Source organism: Phalaenopsis equestris, unplaced genomic scaffold, assembly GCF_001263595.1.
Source record: "Phalaenopsis equestris unplaced genomic scaffold, ASM126359v1 Scaffold000210, whole genome shotgun sequence".
Lineage (NCBI taxonomy): Eukaryota > Viridiplantae > Streptophyta > Magnoliopsida > Asparagales > Orchidaceae > Phalaenopsis > Phalaenopsis equestris.
The window spans coordinates 293,686-311,001 of record NW_018164652.1 but is presented as its reverse complement, the minus strand read 5'-3'; the positions used below and the strand labels follow the sequence as shown (position 1 = coordinate 311,001).

At 36.0% G+C, this 17,316-nt stretch overlaps 2 protein-coding genes across 4 annotated transcripts in view; both read left to right on the top strand.

Annotated features, from left to right (window-relative positions):
• Nucleotides 1–1,209: 1,209 nt before the first annotated feature.
• Nucleotides 1,210–12,933, top strand: LOC110023100 (probable sodium/metabolite cotransporter BASS2, chloroplastic). 3 transcript variants are annotated; one of them, XM_020722329.1, is made up of 13 exons: nucleotides 1,210–1,388; nucleotides 1,483–1,588; nucleotides 2,685–2,808; nucleotides 2,905–2,946; nucleotides 3,032–3,145; nucleotides 3,229–3,291; nucleotides 5,618–5,745; nucleotides 9,762–9,843; nucleotides 9,964–10,015; nucleotides 10,153–10,250; nucleotides 10,919–11,080; nucleotides 11,901–11,990; nucleotides 12,506–12,933. In XM_020722329.1, the coding sequence occupies exons 1-13, from the start codon at nucleotides 1,268–1,270 to the stop codon at nucleotides 12,581–12,583; spliced, it is 1,260 nt and encodes a 419-aa protein (XP_020577988.1). In that variant the 5' UTR covers nucleotides 1,210–1,267; the 3' UTR covers nucleotides 12,584–12,933. The 3 variants fall into 3 exon arrangements, with proteins under 3 accessions (XP_020577988.1, XP_020577987.1, XP_020577989.1); XM_020722328.1 differs by having other exon boundaries at nucleotides 9,762–10,015; XM_020722330.1 differs by lacking the exons at nucleotides 11,901–11,990; nucleotides 12,506–12,933 and adding an exon at nucleotides 11,725–11,885.
• A 3,535-nt stretch (nucleotides 12,934–16,468) lies between these two features.
• LOC110023091 overlaps nucleotides 16,469–17,316 on the top strand; it is a 77,664-nt gene continuing 76,816 nt past the window's right edge. Inside the window, 2 exon segments of the mRNA XM_020722319.1 lie at nucleotides 16,469–16,802; nucleotides 16,804–16,943. Coding sequence (XP_020577978.1) covers nucleotides 16,582–16,802; nucleotides 16,804–16,943 — 361 coding nt within the window. The 5' untranslated portion in view covers nucleotides 16,469–16,581.

The following is a 17,316-nucleotide window of genomic DNA, read 5'->3' as shown; positions in this document are numbered from 1 at the left end:
AACATCAACAATTTATTTCTCCATGCTTTTAGTATTTTATTTTGGGATTCATTGTTTTACAATTACTTGTAGTTTAAATGGCAATATATATAAAAATATATATTGAGATTCTTCTTATCCCTGACTGATGATTAGGGCCGTGAATTTAGCTCGAAGATTTGTTAATCTCCCAAAAATTAATTAGAATTTTAGTTCGGATCGAAATCAGATCGAAATAAACAAGCTGAGTTACGACCCAAAAATTTGAATCGATTTCGAGCCAACTGCAGTTTGGTTTGAAATCAAACATTAACAATCCCATTGATGTTAATGTCGTGAATTTAATGAATTTAGCTTAAGATCATTGATGGCACGAAAGTTGATTCAAATTTTGACTCAAATAAATATGCCAAAATAGGAGCTAAAATTTAAGATCAAAATTTGACATCGAAATCAGATTCTTAACAGCTAACAGACTCATCACCGTTTGTATTTCCATCAACAGTCGAGATAAACTGTCGAATAGAATCCCGAACCACGAGTATGGTCAATTATCTGCAAACGACCGAAATCCTCATTCTTAGAAAAAATATTACATCAGTACTACGCACGTAGAGTAACGTGCGTACCCAATGAAATCATATTTATTTCTCCATGCTTTTTGTATTTTAGTTTTGAGATTCATTGTTTTAGAATTACTTGTAGTTTAAATGGCAATATATATAATTATATATATTGAGATTCTTGTTATCCCTGACTGATGATTAGGAAATTTAGCTCGAAGATTTATTAATCTCCCAAAAATTAATTAGAATTTTAGTTCGGATCGAGAACAGATCGATAAACAAGCCGAGCTACGAGCAAAAAATTTGAATCGATTTCGAGCTAACTGCAGTTTGGTTTGAAATTTAACATTAACAATCCCATTGATGTTAATGCCGTGAATTTAAAGAATTTAGCTTAAGATTATTGATTGCTCGAAAGTTGATTCAAATTTTGACTCAAATAAATATGCCAAAGTAGGAGCTACAATTTCAGATCAAAATTTGACATCGAAATCAGATTTTCAACAGCTATCCCGAACCACGAGTTTGGTCAATTATCTGCAAACGACCGAAATCCCCATTCTTTAATCTTTAAAAAAGATGAAAAACCACGTTTCGTGCTGTTTTTCTAATTACGTTGATCTCCTCATTCCTCTATCGTGACCTCCATGGCTTCGTCTCCACCATTCTTAATGCTGTTTTTCTAACCACGTTCATCTTCACATTCCTCTATCGTGACCTCCATGGCTTCGTCTCCAGCCTCAGTGTCCAGAATTTTACACAAAGATTGCAGAGTTGTTATTCAATTTTACAGGCAAGGGCATTCCTTATCCTTATTTGCGCGGATGCCTCAAAAGCATTACAGTATGTGCTCTTTCTGTTTTTTTTGGCTTCTGTGATTGTTATTATTATTATTTTTTATAGTAGCTTTAGAATTAATTTGAAGTTTGTTGCTTAGGTGGGAAAATAGTTTTGGGAAATCGGTGGGCGACGGTTGGTGGAGAAGGACCTCGATGTATTGACATTAGTTGCCTGAAACCAGTGTCTGCTACTACAGTTACCAAGTATGAGGGAAATGCTTACTTTTTGGACTTTAAAGAGTGTTTCTTTGAGTGATAGGCATCAAGATGGGATGTTTTCATGCTGTTTTTTTTTCTATTTTTTTGGTATTTAACTTTATAAATGCTGAAATGAACTTCCACAGGGCGATGATCTTCAATTATTTAAATAATTGGGCCTTTAGGATGTTAGAACCATGTAATATAGCCTTATTGATTTTTATTGGAAATTAGAATTTGGGTATTTTTTCAATGTTTGCTTTCATGACATCTAGAACGAACGTCCATGAAGGGATGACCCTGAGGCGATTTTTGGCTGCAGCGTGGATTTACATTAAATAGGATTTATCAAATCTAGTAAATCCGACGAGCTCGTGACGGAGATAGAGGTCTCAAACAATGATAAAGTAAAGCATTTGAATTCCTCTCAATCAGATTTATTAAATCCAGATTTACGTCTCTTTTGAGACGAAATGATGTGGAAAGAGACGAAACACAAAGAAATTCGATTTAACGGAGCGTTGGATTTAACTTTCATTTTTCATGTGTTTGGCTTGATTTAAGTTGAATCCATGGCTAAATTCGTGGTATCAAACGCCCCCTGAGTTTTTTTACATAATTATGCTTTTGTAATGTTAGAACAACGTAGAATAGCTTTTCTTGCTGATTTTTGGACCCTCTGATTTCATTTTTTTTTTCACCTGTGTAAATTAGAATGAATTTTCATTGAGCAATGATACTGAAATTTTTGCATGACCGAGCTCTTGGAATGCTCGAATCATGATGATCTTAAATTGTTGATAATTAAGCAACTGAAATGTTGCAGAATTTTAAAATATCTTTTTTGATTATTATTGACCTTAGGATTTGAGTATTTCCACCCTTTTCACTTGCATAAATTCTAGAATGAACTTCCATGGGCTAATTATCCTGATTTTTTGCATAACTGAACTTCAGAAATGTTAGAAAAATATGTTCATAAACTTTGTGATGTGTATTGGACCTTTGGCTTTCAGTTAACAGTTCTGAACTCGAATTGTTTTCTGCATTAGGACAATGAAAGTGACTTTGGGATGGTTTTTTTCTATATTTGTTTTTGTAGAAACCAAAAGTTTTTGTGTAAAGCTGAAGCAAATATATCTGGGGATTTTCCAAACCATGCTTCTAATGGAATGAGCCGATATGAGAGGGTGGTTGAGCTGCTTACTACTTTCTTTCCAGTTTGGGTGTGATTTAACATACTCATCTCACTTTAGATCCATTTTTGAGTTTCATGTTATCGATAATATGGATGACTCGCATCAATAGGCTAACTTTTATAGGTAATTTTGGGAGCAATTATTGGTGTTTACAAGCCTGCTGCAGTAAGTGTGTGGTCATACTTTATTAAATTTGGTAGTTAGTGCTGGTTTTCCATATGCAAAATTTCTTTTCATGGTTTTGCCTTAGGTTACTTGGTTGGAAACAGACCTTTTCACTGTTGGATTGGGCTTCCTCATGCTTTCACTGGGCCTAAATTTGACTTTTGAGGATTTCAGAAGATGCATGTGCAATCCATGGACTGTATGAATTACGAACTTGGAAATCCTTGCATTTGGCATATCTTTTTCGATTGTTTGACATTCTTGCTATCTTTCTTTGCGCAGGTTGTTGTGGGATTTCTAGCACAGTATTTAGTCAAACCTCTCCTAGGCTTTGTCATTGCGATGGTATGTAGATCCATTAGCCTGAACAGACATTTAGTTTTCACTTTGCTTCTTTCATTTCTTATGAACTACTTTTAAAGTTCCATTTGATCAGATTTAGTTCTTGGTTTATACTAGATAATGCACAACATCAAGTAGATCTTAACAGACACCACATTCTTTTCCATCTTGATGTAATCTTTATCTCAAATAATTATCAATTTTTTTGAAAATTAATTAAACTATTTTAGTTATCGGTAGTTAGTGATTAGAAAGTGATTAGTTAGTAATTGATGATGTATCATTCATGCGAAGTTTGTATAGCTAGCCATGCTTAGTTGAAAGGATCATCAAAGGTTACTTCAAGGCTCTTCACACATTTGAAACCTTCCCACTCCCCACTTGTAATTGTTGGCCTCATCAAAGCATACATTCATATTCATATTAAGTCACCAATCCATGAATGAAGGCCCCTCCTCTCGGAATCATTGGCTTTCATCTTTTAAAATTCAAATCTAGAAGCTACATTTAATTGCTTGGCATCAATGTTGCTATGAAAAATGACGCCAATAAAGCAAAAAATGGCACGAGTAAAATTGCACGCAGAAAAACACCAGAGCGACACACAGATTTACGTGGTTCGACAAATTTGCCTACGTCCTCGGAGCTGCAGAGGATTTTATTTCTTCGAGGAATTACACTGTCGAGCGCCTCGACGTTTACAGAAAATCTCTATTTTCTTCTTTCCCTTCCCTCTCTCTCTCTTCCTCTCTTTCTCTTAGCTCTCAAGAGGATTTGGCTTGGCTTATGACAAGTCATAAGATGCTATTTATAGAAACCCTGAGAGCGGTAGGTGGGAGGTAGGTGAGCTGTAGGTGCGATGTGGTAGGTCAGCGGTAGGTGAGAAGTATGTGAGCGGTATGTGAGATTCTTTAATTAGGAAGCTAATTAAATTTCGGTGGACCGGGTCTCCACGTTACCCAACAAATGTATGATTCCAAACTCCATTCAAGTGGATTCAAAGGAAAAAAACAGTGAGCACTTCTCTTGATAACCACCAGCCTCATCTTATTGTATCCATCCTTTGATCTTATGTTGAATTTAAAATGGTATAAGGAGAATGGTAAAAATGATGAGGTGGTGTAAGAGGGAACTATTGCTGTTGAATTTGAAGTGAAGAATATTTTCTTGGATTGAGGCTTGGTGGCCAATGCATTGGTTGAATATTTAATATTAAAAGACCTGTACAATTCTTTGATGTGAATTGTATTATCTTTTTATCCTTTTGTTTTCACTTATAAATGTTCTGTGTTTTTCCTCTACCAATTTCCATCAATAATTACATTTCATTTGCTAGCTTTCGGCCTCCCTTGCAAAGGAAATTCCAAATAATTTTAAGCCGTTGGTTTTTCCACTCTTCACTAATGCTAAGGCCACCCCTTCTTCCACTAGCTTTCACACCTTATTAACCTACAAACAACCTTACGCACCCTTCCCCACTTCTTTGTCTCACCCAAAAGTACTCTTACCTGAGCCCACACCAACAACCAAGCTTCAAATGTTGATAATAATAATAATAATAATTCTCTGAGCTCATATCTTTCTCTGCCCCTCCATAATGCTTGATCACCCTTATGCCCCATCACTGCATGATCATCCATAGTTTCCCCTCTTCATCCCTATAGCTTATTGCCCATCTCAATAGAACTCGGCTCCTTTGAAATGCTAACCCTCCATCATTGCATGCGTGCATGAATTATTAGTTTAACTAATGTATAAGTGGAGTTACTTGAGATTGGGATAGGAATGGATCCAATGGTAGAATATAGCCTTTATTTTACCGGTTCAAGTTGATGAAATCGGTATAGAAGTCTTTCAGGTTGTTAGTGCCAATATTGTATTCTTTCTAGTAGAGGATTCAGGGATTATTACAATATGCCTCGTAATGCAATTCTTGATCAAAGGGAAATGTAGATGTTTGTGTCATTAAAGTATTTTTAACTTGTTACACTGCTATTTAATGAGATAAATGTAGGTGTGAGTTCTTTTTGCTAATGCACTGGAAATGCCTCCCAGTCCCTGAGGTACCACACTTTAATGACGTCTTAAACGTTATATATTATTGCATGATTAAGTTGTCACTAATATTATATATCATTGTCCCTTTTTCAAATCAATTAGTCAGCTTCCTCTTTTTATAAATTATTAATCTCTTACCATTTTTATGTCAGAAATTTAGTTTATCCATTTGATTGATATTTGAGAGTAATAGACAGACTGCTTGGTGATATTCCTTGAGTAGTTAACATTACACAATGAGTATATTTGACTTGAGATCTCTTATTTTTAGACTCTCAAATTGTCTGCCCCTCTTGCAACTGGTCTCATATTGGTATCATGCTGTCCTGGTGGCCAAGCCTCTAACGTTGCAACTTACATATCAAAAGGAAATCTTGCACTTTCAGTTCTCATGACAACGTAAGTATTTATTATAGTTCATGATGCCGTCAATAGTTGGTGTAGCAGCTACACTCTTCTCCTTTTTTAGGTAAATATCTTTTATAATACAAGATTTCAGCATGCTAATGATGCTAATGGTATTAAATTTTTTCGTGTAAAGAAAACCATTTTATTTCTACATAAAAGTGTTGGCATAATTGTTTTTAGTAATCGTTAATTTCTAAGCATTACCAAAATTTTGATGATGTAAATTCTATTTACTATAAATATGAGAACAACAATATGTAAAGGGGACTTTTTCTCGAGAAAAAGGATAAGGGGAGTACTGAATTTTAGTGCTCATAAGACTTCAGTCTTTCTCCACTCTCTCTCTCTTTCTCTCCTTATGCTCTATTTTTAAGGTGTGATTTATGCCACCCTAAATAGTGTCGTGAGCGTGGATCATGCGATAGACAAGAAGAGAAGTGACTCAAAGAGAAAAATCTTAATCTTGGGAAATCATCATCAACATGACTTATATTCATGAGTTTGTGACTCAACAGATCAACGAACTCAATGAGCAGATGCTAGAGGGAATCAGAGGTGCTATGGGCACCGGGAGAGCTCAACTGCAAAGACCAACAACATCCTGTCGCCTGTGAAGGATGACCACTCTGAACGAAAAAGGAGCACTGAAGCGGATCAAGACACACACCACCCGACAGCGTAGGTTATGCACTTCAAATCTTCAAAGTCAAGCCCTCAAAAATTCGGAATGTTCTAAGGTCGTAGCTTTCTACTCCTATCGGGGACGATCTGATCTTGTTGACTGCATCACTTCTTTCGAGTCGACCGTATGCTTATTAAGAATCAACGATGTGCTCTAGTTTTGCATGCTCTTCACGACACTTAAAGAGTTGGCTCTCCATTAGCTCAATGGTACACCGCCTAGAGTTATTACCTCCTATGCAGATTTCAAGAGAATGTTCATGACCCAATATGCCAACGCACATAAGCCTCAGAGAAATTTGCAAGCTCTCGTGGAACTGCGCCAAGGGTAATGCAAATTATTGTGCGCATTTATAACCCGCTTCTAGAGAGAAATGCTGGAAGTCTGGGCTTTCGAACCTATGGTCGCACATGTCACACTGGCAGAAGGACTCATGGAGACCCCTTTTTGCCGCGCCCTCGACCAGTGGCCGCCAAAGGCTTTGGCTGAGCTTTAAGAACTCGCCAACCACTATATATCCACCAAATAGTACAATTATCCTCTTACCTCCGAAAAAGGGTCACCCGGTCGATACCCATCAAAGAGAAGCACCCACAAAGGAGGTCTTGTGGAGGTTGGAGACCAAGGCGAAATCCACATTCGTCCGCTAGGGCTCATTTTAGGAAGTCGCAATCACCTTTGGAAGACTGAGTGAGGGGCATATTTGTTCGCGCTTCTTTTTGTTCTGACCGAAACGGTCTTCTTAGCGTTTGTAAATTTCATATCCCCATTCTTGGTCACTCTTATAAAAAGAAAAGGAAGGTAAGACTCAAAATGGACAATAATTAATATGAAACAGAAAGAGTAGCTGCGAAGATTCTTATATAAAAATATTCTAGTAAAATAACCCGGAGAAGAACAATCCAAACTAAAATTAAACCATACTCGGCCCACAAAAATACACAAGAAAGGTCCTATAGAAAGATCCTCGCAACCAAACTATAACACAAAAATCAAATTTATTTTGTTTTGGGTTCAAGAGACCTTCTGTGATGTTGTATCCTTATTGTCAATTACATCATGAGAAAAAATCTGCTAGACTTGTGAAGAAAGGTATTGTGTTTTCTTTATAATAATTTTTTGAAACATAGGCAGTCGAGGAGTTTTTTGGCAGTACCTATAGAGTAAATCTTTCAGGCATCAAGACAAAATTAGTCTATCAGACGGAGGGTGAATCGCAGTCCCAATTTTGCATTGGAGCCGAGTGAAAGCTTGTCATGGAAGGACTGAAAGACTTGTGCAACTTCACATATTTTTTTTTATGAGGAATATCCAATTTATTTTAGTGTGAGCATCAATAAAGGAGAAAAAACCATCTGACTCCATTAATGGTTTTCAGGTGATGGTTCCCAAATATCACCGTGGATGATGGAGAAAGGATGTGAGGGTTTGTATTGGGATAGAGGATAGTAATGACGAATATGTTTAGCCAATTGGCAAAATTCACACCGATAAAACTCTAGCTTTTTATTAATAAAGAGATGAACACACAAGTTCGCAATATGATGCAATTTAAATGAACCGGACGACAATGCCATAATAGAACTTGACTTTCGATAGAATCATACAGAACTGACGAAGGAATATGAGAAGAGGGTGATGAAGAAGACATTTGTGTGTTAAGAGAATAGCTTCTCTTGAGTAGGTATAGACCTTGATACAATTTAACACTGTTGATCACCTTCTCCTTATCCACCATCTGAAATTCACAAGTGTTAAAACGAAATTTAGTAACACATGTCAAGTCATGAGTAGGCTTGGTAATTGACTACAAGTTGCAATCTAGTATTGAAATATATAACATCGAAGAGAGCTGAATATCTTTGGAGACTTTCACTTCTCATTTCCCAAGAATTCTAGAGTGAGATACATTGCAAGTTTGAGAAATTTTGAGTCGGTCATATCTTGGTAGTTGGAGAGAGTATGAATATCTCTAGTCATGTGATCAGAAGCACCTGAATCTATTATCCAAGGTTGAAATCTTTCATTATCAACGAGATATGAGGACATGATATCTTGTTGTATCATCAAGTTGATAGGTCGCTCAATTATGCTCGAAAGAAATTTTCTTACTATCTTTAGTTGTTCCTTTGTGAAAGGGCTAGGGTCGATCGACCATTCAGAAGAGGTGGCCGCATGGGCCTTATTGTATTGATTTTTCCTCCCTTACTCAGGTTTCCATTATGTAGGCTTTCCTTATAGTTTTCAACACTTGTCCTTTTTGTGACTATATTTATTGCAATGTTGACACATGGGGTGATTAAACTTCGGATTGGAACTCGAAATCTTCATACAACACTTGGTCATAAACCCTGTGTATTTAGGGTTGCAGCTTTTTAAAGGGAGAAAGTTGGTCGTTGTTACAAGAAAAATGGGTCTGGCTGCAACAAGTTGAACATTAGAGGCTTGCAAGGAGAATCCAATGTAGAAGGGCCTGAATGGATCCGGCCGCAGGGTAGCTGAAGGGATACCGACAGCTGTCGGGAGAAGTTCCGGTGACTGGAATGAATTTCTGTGGCTGTCACTTGCTGCTGTAGGCAAGGAACGTCTGTTGCAGTGAGTTGTCTAGTTTTGGATTTCCACTTCAGAATAAAAATTGGGATTTCCACGGGAGAGAGGAAATTCCTTATAGATGACGCCTGCTTCTTGAAAACACAGTGAAGGATTGGCACCTACTGGGAAGGAATCACCTATTGGATGATGCCTGCCGCTTGGAAACGTAGTGAAGGACTATTGCCAGCAAGAAGATTGCCTGTTGGGAACGGTCAATGCCTCGGGGAAATGCTGAAGGACTGGCGGCTGCAGGGAGAGGCTCAGGCGGAGGAAGAAGAGCTAAGGTTTGTGACCAGGCTCTGATGCCATGAAGAAAGACAGAGCAAATCATGATATCTTATTTTTCAATTAATCAAATTACAACTCTTCTCCTTGTTCCTTGGGGCAAACTTAATTACAACCATTATAACTTCACAAAGATAAAATAACTCAAGAAGAAAATAAATATGACATAATAAAAAGAGAAGAAAATTAAAATAGAAAATTTGGAAATCCACTTTTGTTGTTATTTTTTTTAAAGTTCTTATATATTATGGCTTGTATGTATAGGATCCTTCAGAAAATTTTGCCCAAGAATGAATTATATTGTTGCTTTGCAACTTTTTTGGTAAAAAGTGATACCCTGCAGCTGTAATCTATGAGTTTTATGATATTTCTTTTTCTGTTTTCCTTGTATTTTCTTAAACGAATAGGATAATCGTTTCCTTTGCGCTCTTTTCTTCTGAATGTGTAGATGTTCAAACATTGGTGCTATTGTTATGACACCACTTCTTACAAAGGTTCTTGCTGGTCAGCTTGTTCCTGTTGATGCAGCGGTAATAATAGGTGGCTTTGTTTTCCTTAATATTTACTTTTATAACCGAATGATGGCATCTCATAGGAGTTGTATGCCAATTTTTGTTTTATTACCTGAATGTGTAAATTTCTTTCTTCAGGGTTTAGCTATTAGTACTTTTCAGGTGGTTTTAGCGCCAACAATTGTTGGAGGTAACTGAAAAGCATTTTAAATATTTGACAAATGTTGTATAGTTTTTTTCCTTTTTCTTTTGGGCGGAAAAGTATTTGTTTATTTGATTTGTGACGATTCTATTTATTTTCAGTACTTTTGGTTTACTTTGCTGCAGTGTTGGTACACGAGTATTTTCCAAAGTTTACCGAGCCCATAATTAAAATCACACCTTTGATTGGCGTCATCCTTGCTACATTGCTTTGTGCAAGCCCGGTAAGTTGGTCATTATACACTATAGAAAAGAATGCTTTCGGTGTAGATGAGATCGGGCTATACTGTTATTAGTTTTTTTTATAATCTAAGCTTGGCTTCTTGCTTAAACTATGCTTCTGCATTAATCTAATGGCCCATGTAGTTGCTGTAGATGGGGAACACGTTTGAGCATTTAATGTTTTCATCTTCACTCAATGCTCGTGAAAATGGAATCTTTATATCCGAGGGGTTTCTCAGGCTTAATTTTAACTCTTATCGATTCTATTTACATCCAAACAATGATGAAATTTACCAGATTTTATAAATTTCTATATTTGATTTCCTATTTAGGCAAAATCTGATTTTTTGGAGTAAAAAACATGTTTTGCAAAAAATGATAAAAGCCATTGCTTCCATCTATTTGTTTTTATCAGCAATCAACATTGGCTTTAAGCTGCACAAACAAACTCTCTCGATAGTAATAATTTGAATTTCATGTGTAAAAGTAGTTTAAACAAAATCACTATTTTTCAGAATATATTTTTTAACTGCAAGCAACATAGTGGCCCCTAAGCAGAATCTATTGTTTGGCATTAGTTCATTTTAACGTGGAGTTAGAATCTTGACTTGAAGTAACTCTTTGTTTGCATGTAATGGTTATTGTAAAATGTTCTTTTTCTTTGTAAAAGATTGCACAATTCTCAGAAGTGCTGAAGTCCGAAGGCGCGCAGCTTATAGTTCCTGTAGCTCTCCTACATGCTGCTGCATTTGTTCTTGGACATTGGCTTTCTAGGTTATCGACATTTGGTGAATGTACTTCTCGCACTATTTCCATAGAATGTGGTATGCAGGTAATTTTTTTCACCCGAACTCATGGGATTTGCTGAAAAAGATATAACTGATTTTTGTACTTGAGATATGAATTTATGCATATGATGTTGGTTCATGAAGCTAAAAAATTTGAAATACCGTAAGGGTTTCTTGGGATAGAAATTTTATGAGTAAAGTGTCAAAATAGTCCAGTGACTGTTTAGATGGAGCTATTTTAATCCCAAAGTTTATAAAAAGCTCAAATTAGTCCCCACTCTTTAAATTAAGGGCTTAAATAATTCTTCGTGGGATTATTTCCGCCAGTATTAATAGTCTTAGGACTTAATTGATATTTTTATAAATTCTGAGACTAAAATGACCCTTCGCAAAGAGCCGGGGGAGTCTTTTTATACTTTTCTAGAAATTATATCATCTTCAGTGCTCAGACCAGCCAAGCATATTACTCGTGCCATGTTTGTACTTTCATATGCAACCTAATAGGTATCTGGTTCTTTCATATCTTAATGATGAGAGTATCTCCTAAAACAATATGTTTATCTCTTTAAAATGCTGATTGTCATTTTGATTCATTAGCTACTATATATTCAGCACATTTGGATGAAATCTCTCTACGTGCTGGTTAAGTTCAGTTTCGCAGAAGATCATTTTACTTATTTTCTTGCAGTGTTAGTATTCTTCAATTTGAATTGTATTGCCAACTAAACCTGTTCTCCCTGTGAAACCTCTTGTTGAGGTGATGCAGTATAAGCTCATCCATATCTTAAACCTTGATAAAATTTTCTGAAAAATCAAAATTAGACACATCAAAATTGCTTCTAATCTCTTAATGCCTTTCTGCAGAGCTCGGCGCTAGGATTTCGACTAGCCCAGAAGCACTTCAGAAATCCTTTAGTCGCTGCGCCTTCAGCCGTCAGTTTTGTGTGCATGGCAGTATGTTTTCTAGTTTTTGCATTTACTCAGAAAGCCATCAAACTGATAGAGCTGGTTCAGAATTTTATTTATTTTTTCCATTAAAGCTAGAATGAATGTTCAGACTCTAAGGTGCTGTCTGACAATAGATGAGATTTGAGATTTAAATTAGTAGGACTTAGTAAATCCTGTTAAATTCAGATTTAGTAAACCCTCAATGGGTTAATCTCAAAAATTGTTTGGCAATAGATTTAATAAATCCTATAAATCCAGTAAAATTGTATGGCAATTTTTGCTCTATCCGACTCTTCCCGCCTTAAATCCATAGAGGGCGAACTTAAATCTACCAATTCGCAGGATCTACTAAATCTGGGCTTTACGGATGAAATCCATGAAATCTAAATTTATTGCATCACCGGATTTATTTTGTCCAAAACCACCGTCTGCAAGATTTCACTTACACCCTGCATAAATCCTTACCTAAATCCGTTGCCAGACTGCCCCAAAATATCTAACTTAGCCTCATTCTTCGACAGCTCGGTGGAATTGCCCTTGCAGTTTTCTGGAGAAACTCACCTATTTCAGTCAACGACAAGGATGACTTCAAGGAATGAATCAGTAGCTGAATTACAGACTTTGTTGTCTTACTTCCAGGGGATTGCTGCTGTTTAATGGATGAATATGTTTAGTTCAGTTTATCAGAATTAAACTTAAAAGAGGTTTTTTAGAGGGTTACTTTTAGTTAAACAGGAGAAGAGCACCCTTTGGAGCTTAGTTATATAGATTGGGCTGTTGTGAACTATTTATCAACTGATGATATTTGTTGCAGTTGATTCTGGAATAAAGATGGATGAAGCGATCTAATGATGGTTTCTGAAGCATCATTTTGGCATATTTTTTGGGTTTTTCTGATGCTTGGTTTGTATGAACAGAAGCATTTGACATAATTGATTCTTTTGGCTTAACCAGGAAGGTATCTCTGGATCCACTCCCTTAAAAATTTCTTCCTTGGTATAACATTTGTGAATAAGATAATGATGATCACTGGCAAGCTTACTAGACTACTCAAAATCTAGTATGAGGCCTGATAATCACAATGAGCATATACTGAGTAATAGTATAATCAAAATGATATTAGAAATAAAATAAAATAATATAAAATAATAATAATTATTTTTATTTATAATATTATATAAACAATTTTTTGCCCATTTATATCTCTACTTCTACTTATGCTTCCACTTGTCTATATTTACTTTTTTTATTTGCATTCATTTCTACTCATTATGTTACTTATTCACATCTATTCAAACATATCAAACACATTGATGTATAATTGTATGTGTGTAAGCTATTATAACTCTACTAGAATGCACATAATAGACAGAAGTATAGAAATATTAATAATTTTAACATACAGAGGCGGCGAACTTATGTTTAAACAGGGGTTTAAACAGGGGGGCCGATTGCCTCATGAACTTGCCCCCTGAAGTTAGATAACCTCTTTGTCAAGGTGATCAATTGCGTTAGTTGCTTGCCTAAAAAATATGATCGAGAAAATATTTGTATGAAAGTTATTTCATGTAGTATGAATGTTTTGATTTGAGCCCGGCCACCAAACAACCCAAGCTGATCAAAATCAGAAATTAGAGTTATTAGAGAATCCAAAAACAACAATCTGAGATTGCATGCCCAAGATCGCCTACATATCACTCAATTCTTATATATGTGTATATCCAACACTAAACTTTTTTGGTTCATATATATCACCTGGCCTACACATTAAAAGGTGTATATTAATTTTTTTAACTTAAAATAGTGGTTTTCAATTATAATAATAATAATTTTTTTTATCTGAAATATATGGGTTGTATAATGTTCACTGTCAGAGGAGCACGCGTCTGTTTGAGGAGAAATTATTTCATACGGAGTGCTTGCGCGGCTTTACTTGCGGACTCCGATAATATACCATCATGTGCGTTATATTGGGCCTACATAAAAAAAAATTAAAGTGAAATTGCGAAAGTTATTAAAGTGTAATCGCGAAGATTATTTGGGAGGGTTATTTAGGGGGTATTGAGAGGTTATTGGGGCATTAACTCTAATAATGTCGTAATAATCATCAATAATCCCCCGATAATCTCCCACGGTTTCACTCCAATAACCACATAATAAGCTCTGCGGTTTCGTTTCAATAACCCCTGAATTAACCCTTGCAATAAACCCCCAATAACTCCCCAATCACCTCAGCGATTTTACGTCAATAACCGCACAATAATCTGCATGTGGCGGCATATTACTCGAGTCCGCACGCAGAACTACATACGTACTTCGTATGGAATAATTTCTCTCAAGAAGCTTCCCTTCGTTGCTCCACTTGACGGAGCAGTCTTTGTCCACCATTCATTGCTCCTCTACTCGTTGAAGAGGCCTCAGTTTCCATCTGCGTTGCTTGCGTAGACGGATAGGCTTCGCGTCATTAACGATTGTAGAGATGGAGTGAAACTTCGAAGAAGAAACATGTAACATGTATTTCTCTCCAACCCATGGCTTTGTGCAAAAAAGAAGACGTAAAGTTGCCTTCCTCAATGGTTTTGGGCAGGAGAGGAGCGGAAGGAGGAGAAAAATGAGAGTTTTGGGTCACTGTAAGCTGCGATGCGCTCTTCGGTCACTCTGGCCGAAGACAGAGGACTGAACAAAAGTTTGTGGTTGATCGGAAGCAACTGAAGTAGCTGTTAGTTGGGGAGTGTTGTCGGGCTGAGAGCAGATGGAGGACCACAAAACAATTTAGTGTTATGCAAGCATATAAATATAAAACAATATGTAGGTAAATCTATAAATATAAATTAAGGGGTAGCTATGTAAATATTAAATTAAATATTTGATTACTAATTTTTTAAATTTATATCATCATTTTATTTTTCAAAAAGTGAAATACATCTTAGCATGCATAAATAAGGTGGTAGGTATGTAAAAATTGAAATTTAAGGTGTTAGATATGTAAATATATAAAAATTGGGTGCAATGTATGCAAATCATCCAAGAAAAAAATTTAACATAATTATCAAAATAATTAAAAAATATTAAGTAATGAGCATATATATTTTTTGATTAAAAGTAATATTTTTTAGCATAAAATTAATTTTCATTAATACTACCGCTAAACACCGTAATAACATCCGAATGCTACCGAAAAATAACACGAAAAATACTAGCTAAAGCAAAAGACATGAATAACACCGCACAACTCACAAAAAACAAAAAAAAACCCACATGAATAACAACGCAATAGTACTTAAATACTACTACAAAAAACATCGCGAATAAGCGGCTCTGGCAAAAGAAGCAAATAACACTGCGAGATCTCACTATTGGAGCGCACGAGAATGCAGAGACGTAAAAAAAATTCTCCGAATGTGAGAACTCTCGTGCGGCTTGTAATACAAAAGAAAACTAGCTTATACCGCAACACAACGAAGATAAGAAAACAACACCAATGTCAACATTTTCAAAAACGCCCAACAGCTGTTTCACTGCGCCAAACGGGCCCTAAGTTTAGAAAAATGAACAGCTTTTCTCATAGTATAATAAAAGTAAGAATAGCTACTAGGGTTATCAAGGATAAAGAGACTTGCCGAATAAATATATTGGAAGGTAGTGGTCATTAAATAAAATAAAGATATAAAAATATTGTTTTAGGTATTTTTAAAAAATATATATTTTTTTAAAATAAAAAATAAAGTTATAAATAAACTAGAAAAATGTATTTTAAAAAATCATAAGCAAAAATAAAAAAGATATAAAATAAATAGGCTACATAATTCTTATGTTTTTACATACCTAACACCTAATCATTCACATGAACATTCTAAAATCACATCAGAAAATAGAAGTACAACTCGCTTTCTATAAGCGAAATATTTTATTTCATACATAAATTTATGCCATCAAATTATTATAAATATAAATATAAAGATTAACATACTAAATATATAAACATATACAAATTATATCGTATTTACAAGTTTATCTAAAAAAAATTTCAAAAAAGTCCCAAAGTAATTTAATCCAGAAAAAAATATTTTCATCTGGAACAAATAGTTATGGACCTTCGGAAAAAATTTGCCTACGTAAGATGAACGCAACGCTGCGTACATAATGGATGTTATATAGGCGTTATATCGACATTATATTCACATTATATCCCTTGTAATATCCATATAACTTCCATGCAACCTACATATATGTGAAAATAGATGTGCATAATTTATTTATAAGTTTATGTAGGTTATAGGTATGTTATATAGAGATTATATAGAAATTATAAGGGATAACGCGAATATAATGCCGATATAATACCCATATAACATCTATTATGTAAGTACCCAAATTTTTTACATCAATTTTCGCTAGCTCGTAAAAAAATAAAAAATAAGAAAAAATAATTAAAAAAAGGAAGCCAATTGATCGCACGAGCCATTCCGTCCACACGTGTTTATGAACTGATTATCCATTTCCCCTGCCAAATCTGCTCCGAGCGTAACTGCAATGTGAAGCAAACGAACAGCAAGAGGAAGAGATTGGAAGAGATCCCAATCTTCCTCCCTCAACGATGTCTTCCTCCTGTTTCGGCCAGTTAGGGTTAAGTCAGAGTCAGAGGAACGCGATGCCTCCGCTCCACGGCAGCCGGAGCTCTCGACTGCTCCTCATTCCTGCAGCTCTCCGCAACTCAGTCCGTTTCCGATGCATGATAGGCGCGATGACTCCGAGGCTGGCCATATCGTCTTCGCTCGGCTCGATCATCGGAACCGGCAACGTGATCGCGGCGGCGGCGGGCGGGGGGCACTGGGGCGTCGCACGCCGGAGTGACGTCGGCGCTGGCTCATGTCGCGGTGACGGCTGTTGCTATTGCTTCGGGGGCGTGTCTCTCAACTAAGGTTGATTTTTTGTGGCCAAGGTTGGAGGATCAGCCGGGTATTGGATTCTGCTGTCCGATCTTTGAATCTTCCTTTTATCCGTTTAATAGACTTTTTGGTCAAATTATAAAATCTTTGTGGTACAGGAATCTCGTTTGAACGCTTTTTGAGCTCATTATTCTGCGGTTTGAATGGTCGCTAGCGGGATATTGTGTAGGAGGGCGCATTGATTTATTTTTGTATGCTGAAATTCTGCTTCCAGTCATCATGTCATGATCTGTGACATTGGCATGAAGATACCCATTATTAGGACAGTTTTTTTTTTTTTTTGCATTTATCCTCCCGAGACAATACGGTAATCATTATTCTCGAAGGAGGATTTATAACTCCAGATAGAACCAACCAATGAGCAATCTTTCTTATTATATATA

What these genes read in the sequence shown, in the direction of transcription:
- LOC110023100 (XM_020722328.1), top strand. Translation starts at nt 1,268, where the DNA reads ATGGCTTCGTCTCCAGCCTCAGTGTCCAGAATTTTACACAAAGATTGC. An exon ending in GATGCCTCAAAAGCATTACA is followed by an intron (nt 1,389 to 1,482) that starts GTATGTGCTCTT and finishes TTTGTTGCTTAG; the next exon opens with GTGGGAAAATAGTTTTGGGA. An exon ending in TCAGTTTTGTGTGCATGGCA is followed by an intron (nt 11,991 to 12,505) that starts GTATGTTTTCTA and finishes ATTCTTCGACAG; the next exon opens with CTCGGTGGAATTGCCCTTGC.